The following is a 14,219-nucleotide window of genomic DNA, read 5'->3' as shown; positions in this document are numbered from 1 at the left end:
GACGAGTCTGGGGGCAGTCAAGCTCCGCCAACAATCTCCGAAGCCACACAGCCTCACATATGGTGGAAGATGCGGCCTGATACTCCGCCTCAGTAGACGAAAGGGCTACTGTGGGCTGCTTCTTTCTACTCCATGAGATAACACCTGCACCCAAGGTAAAACAGTAACCTGTAGTAGACCGCCTGTGGTCCACATCACCAGCCCAATCCGAGTCGCTCCATCCTGCAAGTTCAAGATCTGAACCACCTGTGCCTGCTGGATAATGAATCCCTAAGTCAGATGTCCCCCTCAAATACCGAAGTATCCTCTGGGCAGCTTGCCAATGCACCGTCTGAGGTTTACTCATGAACCTCGCCTAGAGACCAACAGCAAAACAAAGATCAACACGAGTGTTGAGGAGCCAAATCAATGATCCAATCAACTGATGGTAGCGGGAAGCATCCGCCATGGGAGAATCTGAATGTGAAGTGGCCTTCCAGGTCGGATCCATAGGAGTAGAAATGGTCCGACAATCCTCCATCGCAAAAGAAACCAAGAGCTCCTGTACATATCTCTGCTGAGAGATGAAAATCCCCCTCTGAGACTGATAAATCTCATGACCCAAGAAGAAGTGGAGGAGACCCAAGTTCGTCATCTCGAACGCCTGATGTAAAATTGCCTTCGTCTCTTTGACCTTCTGTGCATGATCACCTGTGTCAAATCATCTACATATAACACAAAAAGCACAAAACCAGCCTCGGAAGTGTGTACATAAAGCTGCGGATCGGCCTTGGAGCGCCGATATCCCAACTGAGATTGAAGGAACGAATCAATCTTCTCGTTCCATGCACGCGGAGCCTGCTTGAGGCCATACAAGGCCTTCTTCAACCTGTAGACGTTTCCATCGAAAGATCAAAAGCCAGGAGGTTGCTCGACATAGATCTCCTCCTTCAAATCATCATTGAGGAAGGCTGACTTCACATCCAATTGGTAGACAGGCCATCTCCTATGGCCAGCCAAGGCAAGAACAGCTTGAATAGTCGCCATACGAGCAGTGGGGGCAAAAGTGTCATGACAATCAATCCCTGGGCGCTGTGCAAAACCTTTAGTAACAAGGCGAGCCTTGTGCTTGTCCAAAGAACCATCGCTAAGGTACTTGGTCTTGAAGACCCATTTGATGCCAATCACCTTCTTATTCGAGGGGCGAGGCACGAGATACCAAGTGCCATTCCTCTCAATAGCCTCCAACTCGGCTTCCATAGCTTTCTTCCATAGTGCAGACTGTAAAGCCTCCTTCACGGAGGTGGGCTCTCGATCCTGCATAACACGGGTCATCAAACAATAGTTAGAGCAAACAAGCTCCGTAGAATGTGCCTGGTGCCTCCGTGACCGCCACGGACCATCCTGCGGTCCCCACTCCTCAGGGACCCCCTCGATCCCTGAATCACGGAGTGTGTCACAGGCCCAGCGAGGAGGAGGCCGGCGGACCTCTCCTCGTCTCTCTCCATCAGTTGAAGACTCTGGGATATCCACCGGTGGTAACTCCTCGGGGGTGACCGGTGGAACAGTAGACTCTGTATCGGAAACAGAATCGGAATCAAAAGGTGCTGGCTCCAAAGGAACTATCTCGGGAGCCCAACTCTCCCCTGGATCTCCAAGAACGGGATGCTCCTCACCCGCTGCTATGGCCGGAACCTCCATGAACCGCACATCTCGACTGGTGTACACATCCCGCTTGACGGGATCATACAAACGATAGCCTTGGGACTGAGAGTTATAGCCAACGAAGACTTGTCTTCGGGAAGCTCCTTCAAATTTATTATGATGAGTCTTGGGAATGTGAACATAGGCATCACACCCAAAAACCCTAAAATAAGAAACATCGGGCTTAGTCCCAAAGTAAGCCTCAAAAGGTGTCATCCCATCAACGGCCGAAGTGGGGGATCGGTTAAGGATGTGGACTGTAGTGGCCACAGCCTTGGCCCACAGAAAATGAGGTGGTGGGCGCCATCTCGATCACACTGCGGTTCTTCCGTTCAAGAATGCCATTTTCTTGAGGAGTGTTGGTGTTAGCAAACTCTTGGTGAATACCTTTATCTGCACAAAAACGAGCAAACTCATTAGAAACAAATTCACCACCCTTGTCAGATCGCAAGGTCTTCAATCGCCGGCCCGATCAATTCTCCTCAAAGAGAAGCCAATCCTTGAAGTGGGAAAAAGCCTCCGACTTCAATGCCAAGAAATAGGCCCATGTCATCCTGCTGTAGTCATCTTCGATCAACATGAAGTACGAGCTTCCTCTCAAGGACTCGTTCCTCATAGGGCCACAAAGATCCGTAGATACAAGCTCCATCGGTGAAGTAGACCGCCGCGAAGCTTTGTGGGGAATCGCATCCCTATGCTGTTTCCCACAAATGCAGGAGATGCATTCGTGCTGGCTCACCACTATGTCCGGCAACCCTCGAACAAGCTGTCCACGTGACACCCTCCGAAGATAATCATAGTTGAGGTGACCAAACCGAGCATGCCATAGCTCTAACTGTGTCTAAGAGGTAAGAAGAAGAGTAGGGAGGGTGGTAGAAGACGTCAATTTGTAGATGCCGTTCTCCTCATATCCTGATGAGAGAACCTTCCTGGACCCACGATCAAGGACTCGCACCGAATCACTGTCAAACTCCACCAAAAGTCCAAGTGAACAAATCTTATGAACCGAAAGTAGATGATACCCCAAACCTGACATATGCAACACCTCTGAGGTATGGATACCACCACGTCCATCTGGAATAAGCTGCATCTTACCCCGTCCTGCAATAGACACTGAAGAGCTATCTCCAATGAGAATCTACCTACGCGAAGGTCGCAACTGGGCAACACCAACTGATGAAGGAGTCATGTGTTGGGAGGCACCACTGTCAACAATCCACTCTCGAGCCATGTCTTCGGAGGAAATCGGCTTCCCCGCATTCTGAACCTGCATCTGAAGCTGTCTAAGCTTGTTGATATGCTTCCACAACGAAGAAGACTTGTTCACGGACAAAGTTTGCATCTGCACCTCCAAAGAAACTCGCTTCATAAGGATCATCCGGTTATATACCTGATTAAGCTCCAGCCATATCTCCCGAGCCACCGTCAAGTGCTTGATGTGGGCTATCACGGCTGTAGTACAAGACAGAAAAAGAAAAGAGCGAATCCGGATATTCAGTTTGTCCCAGTGAGATTGTGCCTTGGCCAACTCCGCACGAGCATCGGAAGAGAGTTTGGACTCATCTCTCACCGAGGGCTAGTCGATCTCCTCCTGTACAAGCTCCGCCAAATCGTAGGACTCAAGGATGGCCAACATCATCATGCGCCAGATGCGGTAATTGTCGCCATCGAGCTTTTGATCTGCGGGAAGAGCCGGTAAGACAGGCACCTTCCGGTCCATGATCGTCTGGAATTCCAAGACAATCTCTGTAGACATCTTCACCTGTAATGCCTTCACAAACGCAAAAGCAGCCCCCTCTGACTGTGAAAATGCAGCCTGCTAGGGCTCTTTCTTCCGCGTCCTGAACCTTCTTCACCTGCTGGAGGCGATGAAAAAGCAAAACCTGCACTTGAAAGCTGAAAACTGAGACTTCCTCCTCTTCAAACAGCAGTAAACAGCAGCAAATCCACCAATTGGACTCCTTTCCCGCGTGCCCATGCTCGCTTCAGCCTTGTTCCGATGCGCAGGCCTCTCGCTCGCCCTCGAACGCTGGAAACGCAGCCTTGTGTCGCGATGGAATCTCCTCTTCAGGTTGGTTCTTCACTCAGTCAGCCCTTCTACACTGCTCTGATACCATGTCAGAGTGCAGCGATGCGGAAGCGTGGGACCAAGACACAGAGAGAGAGAGAGAGAGAACGCAGAGAGAAGAGAGAGAAAGAGACAGTGGAAGATGAAGATTTGCTGTATAAAGTGTGTTGTATACAAAGATATGCAGATATGTACACGCGCGCAGTGCGCGGGACTGCGTGTCTCCACCTCGACGATAACCTGCTGTTCACCTCGAAGTCCGCTGCAGTCTGCACAATCTCTAGCCTGAAACCTGCGATCAAAAGTGAGAGAAGCAATGCTGGACATCGGCTATAAATAGCCAGGAAATATGCGCCAGAAAAGACAGGTTGGCTGCAGCCGACTGGTGCAGTACAGTCAGACTGCCACGTGGCAGTCCGACGGGTCAGTCCGATCAGTCGCCGTACTGTACGGCCAAGATCTGACATCGCTAACACCACCACCATTGGTGACAATTGATACTTGCTATTTGAGGTGTGGATACCTTTCCTTTTCTTTCAGATTGTCATGATTCCCACATGCAGTAGCTAAAGTTGTTTATTGGGTGGAGGATACTTTATCAAGAAATACTCTTTAAATTTGTCAATAGGAATTTGGACTATACAAGCTTATTAACTTGACAACTTGTTCTTCTTCAGAAGTTTAGAGTTGGGGCTGTTGTGGGATCCTTATTATGTTCATCTCAATTTCAACCCCCTTTGGCAAGCTAGCCATCAAGGTATGATAGTGGGTTCACCATAGTTTCCTTCTTGGCTTCCATCACTTTGCCTTAGTTGTCTTAGGGCAAAGCAACATTGGGCACAAGGAGGCTTGCATGTTGGGCTTCCATATCCTTGGAGTTGTTAATAGATTAGTTACCTCATAAGTGAGTCTGTGCACGTATTGTGGGATGGGCATATTATTATGCATTTCTTTCTATGGGCGCTTGATTTATTGGGACTTGATTTATGGCTGACAAGGCACTTTAGCTACCTAACTTGCATATTTTACTATAACTTATGCTGGCCAACTTTTTGTTGGTTTTGGTCTATTTGTTTCTTGGCTCTCTCCCTCATAGTCATTCATCACTTGCAGTCTTCCAAATTAGGTCTGTTTGGAGAGAGGGAGCGAATGCCAATGTCCAAATCAGCTGATACCTCACTATTGTGTTTGATCATCTCATGTCTTGGTATAAGGATTCCATTTCCCAAGCATATCTTTGAGTTCTCCCTTTGCAATGTTCTTTTGTTCTCTCTTTTCTCTTTTCTCGTGTTGTGTAGTCTATTACAAAAGTCCTCTACGCTTCCATCATTGCATCCACTCCTGACATGGTATCAGATGTTTGTGTTCGGGATCTTGGTGTTGTTTTCAGATGTGGCTAGTCTACCCTCACACTCGGTGCTGATCAACCTTCTACTGCTAGCTGCTATCCAGGCAATTTCATTTTGGAGCAAAGCAATTGTGTTGTCTTTCTTTGTCTGTGTTTTTTTCTCAGCTGTCTGTGTTTGTATTTTCTGCATTATTTTATTCATCGCCTGCTGCATTTAATGCTTCTACTATTTGTGTTCTGCTGTACAGCATCTGCATTTTCAGTTTTTCTACCTCTTGCTAGCTGGGCAACTGACTTATCAAGCTTTGTTGGCTGTGTTTGATCAATATTTTCTTGTATTCAACAGTAATTTTGTGACCAGCTGTCTCTACACTGCATGTGAACCTATGCTAAATGCAGTCTATGGTGTTATTTGGTTGTACTCTCTCTCTCTTCTCTTCTTTGCTTTATCTTCTCCTTCTATCTTCTCCAAATGGCATCTCCCTATTGCTCTACTGAGGATAAACGTCATGGCCTGACTATCTCACATGGAGTGTTGTCATGCAAGTATGGTTTGTCTGGAAGCGATTATGGTGCGTTGTTTCAGAGCTATTAAGCAACCCCAACCTCCTACTTCTCTTCCACTTGATTGGCACCCTATCAACCATGAGGATACTATGCTTACATGGGATTACGATGATGCTCATGCATATTCTACTATTCTCCAATGTATTTCTAAAGAGGTTCTATCGGCAATCACTTTTCACATAATAGCTTTGGCAGTATGGGAGAAGCTTCAGATGTTGTACAAGGCTCCATTGACTATGCATGCAGAGACCCTCTATGGCTAGCTTTAGTAGATGAAGTTCAAGCCCAAAGATACTATTGAGTCTTTCTTACTTCATGTTACACAGGTACATGATCAACTTCGGCACATGTAGTCCATGCTTTCAGAGGTTCATCTTGTTGGGACTATGCTCCATAAGCTCCTCCAAAGTTCAATGGAGTAGCCATAAATTGGTACATGATCAACTTCGTTACATGTAATCTGCACTTCTAGGGGCTCATCTTGTTGGGATCGTGCTCCATAAGCTTCCTCCACAGGTACATGATCAACTTCGGCACTCCACTTTTAGAGGTTCATCTTGTTGAGACTGCGCATGATCAACTTCAGCACATGTAGTCTACACTTCTAGAGGCTCATCTTGTTGGGACTGTGCTCCATAAGCTCCCTTCATAGGTACATGATCAACTTCAACACATGTAGTCCGCACTTCCAGAGGCTCATCTTGTTGGGACTATGCTCCATAAGCTCCCTTCAGGGTTCAATGGAGTAGCCAATGCTTTGTGGACCTAGACATCATTAATGCCAATTGGTTGTACACATATGTCCTCGATTTTACTTGTGCATGAGGTATCATTGAGATTAAAGGGGAGGTTTCCATCTCGCAACGGTGGCCATGATGAGGCATTTGCGATGTTCGAGAGGGGTGACAAGAAGAAGAAGTCAAAGGCATTTGTATCAGTTCACCCATGATCTAAGAGAGGACGTTAGCATATTTGTCAACCCATAAGTCAATGCATTTATTGTGGGCTGGGGATAATATTGTGCATTTCCTTCTATAGGCACTTGATTTATTGGGGCTTGATTTATGGCTGGTTCGGCATTCTAGCTAGCCAACCTACATATTTTATTAGTATTTATGTTTGTCGATTTTTCGCTAGTTTTGGTTGATTTATTGCATGGCTCTCTCCTCTACAGTCATTCATCACTTGCACTCTTCCAGAGCAGGCCTGTTGAAGAGAGGGAGCCAGTGCTAGTGCCAATGCCCCCACATCAATCGATGACTCATTGTTGTATCCAATTGTCTTATGACTTGGTATATGGATTCCATTTCTTGAGCATGCTGCATATCTCTAAGTTCTCCCTTCGCAATGTTTTTATGTTCTCTCTTTGCTATTTTCTCTTGTATTGTGTTATCTATTACAATAGTCTTCTATACTTTCATCATTGCACCCACTTCTAATAAGAGCTTGTCCATACAGATTTGCGCAGCCCCATGCACACTTCTTCATTGGGCAAGGCCATCTATTTGATGTTGATTGTGGATGACTTTCAAGGATATGTTTAGGATTTCTTCTTGAAGCTCAAATCACAGGCTTCTCACACAATTAAAGAATATAGAAGTAACCTATACTCAAAGCTGAATATGGGAATTATTTTGAAATTTACAGCCATGGATACATAAAAGAAATAGAGACAAGTTGAAAGTTGAAGATGGGTAAATACAACCCCCCCCCAAAAGTTGAGACAATATGCAAAGAGGGAAAGTAGAATAGCATAATACAAATATCCAACAATATGTAATGAGGTGTGACAAGTTGTGGGACACTTGGAAGCTAGTATAACAAGTGTCCTGAAACTTTCTTTTTCTTCATGGCTTTTCTTTTTGGATTTAGAACTCTCAAGAATAAAAACAACTAAATTTAATAAGCACCATCATAAACTTACTAATTTTAGAATGTCATTCCTATTTTTTAGAACCAATATTTTTAGGCCAATTTGAGGCTCCTATTCAATAGCTTGTAGATGTAAAGAACTGAAGAAAATCAGTCATTTATTATTGCTGCCTTGTCTCAACAGCTTGTAGATGCTGTCACTTGTTGTTGATTGATCTTCTCCAATCCTTGGCTGCCTCAAAAGGTTCTCCAATGGCTGCAAATGAGACCAGTAGCATCTCCTCCCTCTCTCTTGCAGGCTGAATATACTAAAATGTCTCTCTCTAGCCTCTAAAGACGTTTTTCAATCTTGCATGGGCATTTTTGACAAGTGGTAGCCTTCCCAAATGGTTTTTCCAGCCTTGTCCATAATTAAATATTAATTTTCAGTCTTTAATTACTGAAAATTAATCTAATAATTATTTCGGTGCCGAGAAAAATCATATGACTGGCCAATAATTAAATTGGCTAGACAACTTCCATTCTCGAGTGTCTCTGTGCCATCTTTGATCATTAGATTGGCATTAGGTACCATTAAACGCCACTTCTCTAGTGTCACCAACTGACACTTACGGCCAAATGAATGACCTAGGCCAACAGTTGGCACCAGATATCACCAAGTACTTGTGCGGCATAACTTATAGCAACTTTTTCCTTTGATATCCTATGATTTTCTCAGGTTCCGGGCTCGTAAATTTACTCTAACCCCAGTTGCATCTCACATGTGCAACAGGTTCCGGGCTCGTAAATTTACTCTAACCCCAGTTGCATCTCACATGTGCAACATTTACTTAATCATGTGTTTAAAAATTAATCCACATGTTAAGTGAGGTTTCAAAAATACACATCCTCCTGACAAGAAACAACTCTAATAGATTCTTTTAGGTTTTGCCCTACGTTCTTGAAAGCCATCTCCTCTTTCATCACATTGGGATGAAGACAACCATGGAGGAAGTAATCCTTAATTGTGACAATACTAATGAAACCAGCCTTCCTTCTTGGAATGGGTGGTGATAACCTGATTTAAGAGTTAATTACAGCAATAAATAAATGCACATAAAATGAAATATACACTTTACCATAACATTCTTGGACAGTAAACACCATGTTGGCCCCAAAATTGACGCCCCTTGCGGTATTTCTTTAGCTTTCATTCAATTGGAAGGAGTACAACTTGAGATTCTTCAATCTCCTCCTACTAACCAATTGCTCTTGCTGTTATAAATGTCCAGCAAGCCTTTTGGGTCATTTGTCCCTTGTTTCACCCAGGACTTCTTCTCCTGCTGCCCCAAATCAATTCGGGATGAGCTGGCTCTTGAAATCCCTTGATAATCTTCAATTATCAGCTGTTGATTTCAGTCCCTTGAGTCTTCAATCTTTGGCACGGATCCCAAGGTGATTGCTAAACCCTAATTTCTGCTGTGAATTAGGGTTTACTGCAGAAATTACAGATCAGCCCACCAAAAATGGCTGAGATCTCCTCCGAATGGCTGAGAATTGCTGAGAATGGCTGAGCATAGGCTGAAGGAGATGAGAGAATGCTGTAGAGAGAGAAAATTTTGAGATTTTTCGCGAAGAACTGATCAAAATCAGTTGCTGCCCTGCTATACCAACCCCAAACAGATGCACCAACAACAATAGGAGCATCAGAGACTGTGATCTTCACGAGAAAGTGCATCAACGGCAATTGTCAGCTTCCCAAGGTCAAGAATATGCAATCTCCATCACCAAAATGGTCTCCAATGGCTAGGAATTGGCCCCAAAAGCTGGCAGCAATAGTCCAACACCTCTTTCCAACAGCTCCAAAATGAAAACTCCCTTCAGCCCTATTTAGCCTTTCCCCCACTTGCATGGGAAAGTTTTGCCAAGTGGCAGCTTTCTTAATCCATTTTCAACAATTTCCAGCCATTTAATTAATTTTTAGAATTAATTAATTCTGAAAATTAATTCAGCCCTTAATTCATGCCCAGAAAATTGACCTTGCCTATCCAAAAATCAATTGGCTAGGCCATTTGCAATCCAAAGTGGTCCCATGCATTGATTGACCTTTGGACAAGCATTAATCCATTAATTAATGCCTAGTCCCTAGTGTCACCACTGACACTTAATGGCCAATTAATGGTCTTAGGGGCAAACTGACACCAAAATTCACCTAGAATCTAACAAGTGTAACTTGTTACAACTTTTGCCTTTGACACCCATCTTTTTCACAGGGTCCTTCGGCCTTCAATTGTGAAAAAGTAGCTTGCACCCCACATGTGCATCTATTAATTGCACATTTGATTAATCCTTTAATCAAATGTCAATTAAAAATAAGCAAAGCATCAAATTTTCACGTCCTCGTGACAACTAATGCCAAAGTATACAAAGCTCTTCTTCAGTGCATCTTGAAGGAAGTGATCCCGATGATTACCTCCCACATAACATATATAGAGGTATGGGAGAATCCCAGGTTTTGTTGACCATGCAAGATATGATCCTCTATGGCTAGTTATAAACCGTTTAGTTTAAGGTGACCAATACGATTCAATCATTTCTTCTTTGGGTGACAGATCCACAATTAGTTTTGCAACATGCAATTCGCTTTTCTCAAAGCCCATCTTGTTGGGACTATACTCTACAAGCTACCTTCAAAGTTCGATGGTATTGCCGGTGCCTTATGAGCTCAAATTTCAACAACATCTATCACTTTTGATCATATGACATCGATGCTCCACAAGCTTGATGCTACTTTGCATTTTCAAGGGAGATTACAATCTCGATCTTGTGGCAAATCTTCAAATGATTCTCTACTTTAGAGAGGGGTGACAAGAAGAAGAAGAAAAGTTGGCCCTACCATTGTGGTACGAAGGGGCATCACCAAAAGGACCATAAGAAACCATGGGGGGACACTTTGGCGGTTTGCAAAAAATCCATGGTCATACTAGCGTTTTCCACAAAGCTAGTTCATGGCAAGCATCGAGATTCAATTATGTCTACTCTCTATGATCCTTAATCAATGATCGGTGCAAATTGACATTGGTATGAGTGTCTTGCTGAGGCACCTTGGTGGTGGCTTGATCACTCACTTCTTGTGTATCCGTGGTCCTATCTAATTGTCACTATACACATAATAGTTTATGTGTTCTTGCTATTGTTTTCTATTCTTTGTGTTTACAGCAGTTCTATCAACTCTACCTCTTTGCTTCCATTGCTCTACATGATTCTAACACAACCTTGATTAGCCACGATCACTTGTGCTAGTGGTACAAACTTGCCAACTAACTCTATTCTTATCTAACTTCCTCAACCATGAATGAAGTGTGTATCTAAATAGCCCAACGTGCTTGAAATAAAATATAAAGTGAGCTCGATATATTAAATTGTTACAAAACTAGCCAAAATCTTAAAAACACACATTTTACCCATTAAAAAGTAAATGTTTGAGGCTATTTTAAATTTCTAGAACTTTGGCTAGCTATACCCATGGTCTAGGAACATTCACGTAATAGATGCACTATAGTAACAGTGGGGTAGCAAGGATTAAGTTGAATGGTGACATCATAAAACCTATTAGTCTAACGTGGGCATTGAAGTGAAGGTGTCCATCTAGTCCTCTAATATATGCTAGAGATTGTTGCTGTGGCAAGAGAGTTCCATGGTTTCAGTTGTTCTTGTTCCTTGAAAAGTAACAACTTTGTGGATAGAGATCATCCATTCTACTCCTGTTCAGACTCCTTCATGATATCTCTTTCTACTGTTAGCGTATTCAATTTTAAGTGGTTTCTACATGTCTATTTGGCTTTAGCTGGTACACTAGAGGGGCCATTTGTTATCACCATTCTGACATTCGTAGTCTTCAAACCCGGGGGAGCGAAAGGGGGGGGGGGGGGGGGCGCGCACTGTAGATCTTACTGTATAAGGGATGCCACTTTCAATGAGTGCTTTCTCAGCTTTGGCCTTCCACACGAGGACACCCCAGAAAAGGCTGTACCAAATTTCAAAAGAATTTGCATGTTATGTACTGGTGACAATTTGCATGTAGGACATTAAAAGCATAGCTTATTTTGTCACAGGCTGAATATAAGATAATGAACTCTAACAAAAGCATTATCACTTACTTAAGCACTGCTGCAGGAAAACCAAACTTTTGGGTTCCCAATGAAGTCAACAGCACGAAATGATTAACTTGAGCCTCAGATGCTGCAACCATAAACTATTTAGTCATGATACCGAATACAGTCAATTGCTACAGTTCTGGCATGCGCCTTGCAATTCACAACCAGCAAACATCGATGTGAATGGTAGTTATGCAAAACCATGTACAGAGATCATGCATTCCTACTTAAAAATCCCCAAAAATGGATGCGGTATTTTCATGCACAATCTGATCCTCGTACATTCCTATTGTGGAAGAGATCTTCAGTGAAGGCTACAAAATTCTAGCTGCATTGCTCATTCACTTGGTTCAAGCACCACCTTCTTAGTTCCTTGATTTTCAAACATACCTGCATCTATTAGATTTTTGGTAGCCTTATAATCGATGCGAAATGGACCGGTGACATCAAGAACCTCCTTCTCACTTGCACCAATGCAGCAAACCACTACTCCAGCATTGCCCAAAGCAGCCTCTATGCTTTCTCTGCTTTCCAAATCACATTCTATTATATCCACCTGTTTACCTGCCTTGGGCTTCAAAAATCCAAAGAGATTTGCTGGCTGCAACAAATAGGGAAAGTTTGGATTGAAATTTCATCTTTAAAGACTCAAAGTCACAAGGTTACCCTGACTAGCCAATGTGGCCATTGGGCATGGGCATAGTTAAAGGACCCATTGTACTTACTGAAAAGATTGAAAATGGTCCTGAAGGTTTTGATTCTTCTTCAAATGACACATCCTGTAATATATTCTGCACGTGTAGGAGAACAACCAAACAGTGTTAGGCATCCTAAGAAGAAGAGCTATGTAATCTGCCACAAATATACAACTTATAATTGCAAGCACACCTCAAAGAAAACCCCAGCCTTCTCCTTATTTCTTGTGCTTGCACGGACGCGAAAACCCAATTTCACAAGCTCCCTAACACCAAGTACAGAGCCCATCATTGCTAATTGTAAGAAACTCCAATGAAGACCCCTATGCTGCTCAAAGTTTCACAAACCTTACTGTTCTGGATCCAACTTTGCCTGTGGCCCCTGCCACAAAGACTAATTTGTTGTCCCTCGCAAGTGATTGGTTATTAGTCGCGAGTATTCCAGGTAAATTCGAAATCTTCTTTGTTCCACTACTTGGTTCAGATTCAGTCACATCAGTAATCTCTTCATCATCCTTTAACTTGACAGTTCCTCGAAGGAAGCCTGTCCAGATCAGACATAGAATGTCATGAAAGTTGACCGGCTGAGACCAGCAGCAAGCTTGCACAATCAGAAGTGTGGTTGAGAAATGACTACTAGCTTGTTAGTTATAACTGATACGTAAAAACATGGGAAGCCGGTCATAAGTGCATTCAATTATTATCCAACCTTACCATCAATCTGTAATCTGAATTAACAGGTGTCAAAATTTTAATACTAGTAAGGAATTAATAAACTGGACATTTCAGTCCCAATTAACACTGTTTGCTCGTGTTTATTACCCACCCAATTTTCAAGGTTTATGAAGAAGCTATGTAAGTCAGAAAATTCTCGCACGATTTTTGTCCAATGTTTGATTATACATCTTTAGCAGCTAAAAACTTGCAAAGGAGATGAGGACAAAATCAAGAAGATAGAGGTTAGCCTGTACCGGCTCTACTTTGAACTGTAATGCCATAAAATCGCATACGCCTTCTAAGATGCAGTTTTCGTCTGTCAGAAGCATTCTTCTGTTGCAATGGTTCTAGAGGAGAGATTCTTAAAGCACTTCCTGACCCACGATCTGTAGATAATAAGTAAGACTGGCTATAGTGCCCAGCCGCATTTGATGCAGCCATTGGTAAGGTGATCAGAAAAGCTGCAGAGGTCAAGGTTTGGCGGCAGCATCAACAGCTGATATTTGCAGTTCAAATGTGCACCATAACTGCATGTTCGAGAGAGTGTCGATAACCCAGCAGAGGAGACCAGAGAAGTAAATGACCCAGAGGCTGTAATGAGATGGGATGCTGTTCCAAGAACACCCAGCAGCTGCAATCAGATGAGGTACTGTTTCCAAGGGAATTCAGAAGCTGATTAGCATATTAACTGGATTTGTTCAGAAAGCTCTCAGTTTTGGCACTCCAGTAGTGAGGTCAGTAGGATTGCTATAGGGCCTGTGATGCAGAGGCACATACTAGGAAGATGGTAAATGCGGCTTCAGATAAGCAATTCCTCTTTCGCCCACTCCAGGTTGCGATAGTCTGTCTAGCTTGTCACAATACTTTGTCTCACTTCTGAAGCGAAATTCTGATAGCCCACTCCAGTAACCAACCTGCTCTGTTTTTCCTCAAGACTCGGTCTCTGAAGTCAATTCCTGATAGCCCACTTGGGTTGATAGACGACTCTGTTCCTCGAGACGCTCTCTGTCGCCACCTCAGGAGCCAAAGAGAGAGAGAGGGGAGATAGAAAATACAGCCCTTTTTTTTTCTCGGGGCGGAATTTGTGGAAAATTTGCAACCTCTCTTTTCTTCCTATCGCAGCCATTTTGCGA

General features: G+C 43.5%; 1 protein-coding gene across 2 annotated transcripts in view; it reads right to left on the bottom strand.

The window, feature by feature from the left end:
- LOC148041521 (uncharacterized) overlaps nucleotides 1-14,219 on the bottom strand; it is a 19,781-nt gene extending 5,562 nt beyond the window's left edge. Inside the window, exons 1-8 of one of the 2 annotated variants that reach the window (XM_087680444.1) lie at nucleotides 13,864-14,219; nucleotides 13,341-13,735; nucleotides 12,718-12,913; nucleotides 12,563-12,635; nucleotides 12,400-12,465; nucleotides 12,065-12,275; nucleotides 11,678-11,759; nucleotides 11,472-11,544 (exon numbers count right to left, since the gene is read on the bottom strand). In XM_087680444.1, coding sequence (XP_087536570.1) covers nucleotides 11,472-11,544; nucleotides 11,678-11,759; nucleotides 12,065-12,275; nucleotides 12,400-12,465; nucleotides 12,563-12,635; nucleotides 12,718-12,913; nucleotides 13,341-13,527 — 888 coding nt within the window. In that variant the 5' untranslated portion in view covers nucleotides 13,528-13,735; nucleotides 13,864-14,219. Of the gene's footprint in view, nucleotides 1-11,471; nucleotides 11,545-11,677; nucleotides 11,760-12,064; nucleotides 12,276-12,399; nucleotides 12,466-12,562; nucleotides 12,636-12,717; nucleotides 12,914-13,340 lie in introns of both variants that reach the window. The other variant, XM_087680442.1, reaches the window with a different exon arrangement.

This window comes from Lygodium microphyllum, chromosome 1 (assembly GCF_053477565.2).
Source record: "Lygodium microphyllum isolate KBCC chromosome 1, Lygodium_microphyllum_v1.1.10, whole genome shotgun sequence".
In the NCBI taxonomy this organism is placed as follows: domain Eukaryota; kingdom Viridiplantae; phylum Streptophyta; class Polypodiopsida; order Schizaeales; family Lygodiaceae; genus Lygodium; species Lygodium microphyllum.
This window is presented reverse-complemented; position numbering and strand designations above follow the sequence as displayed.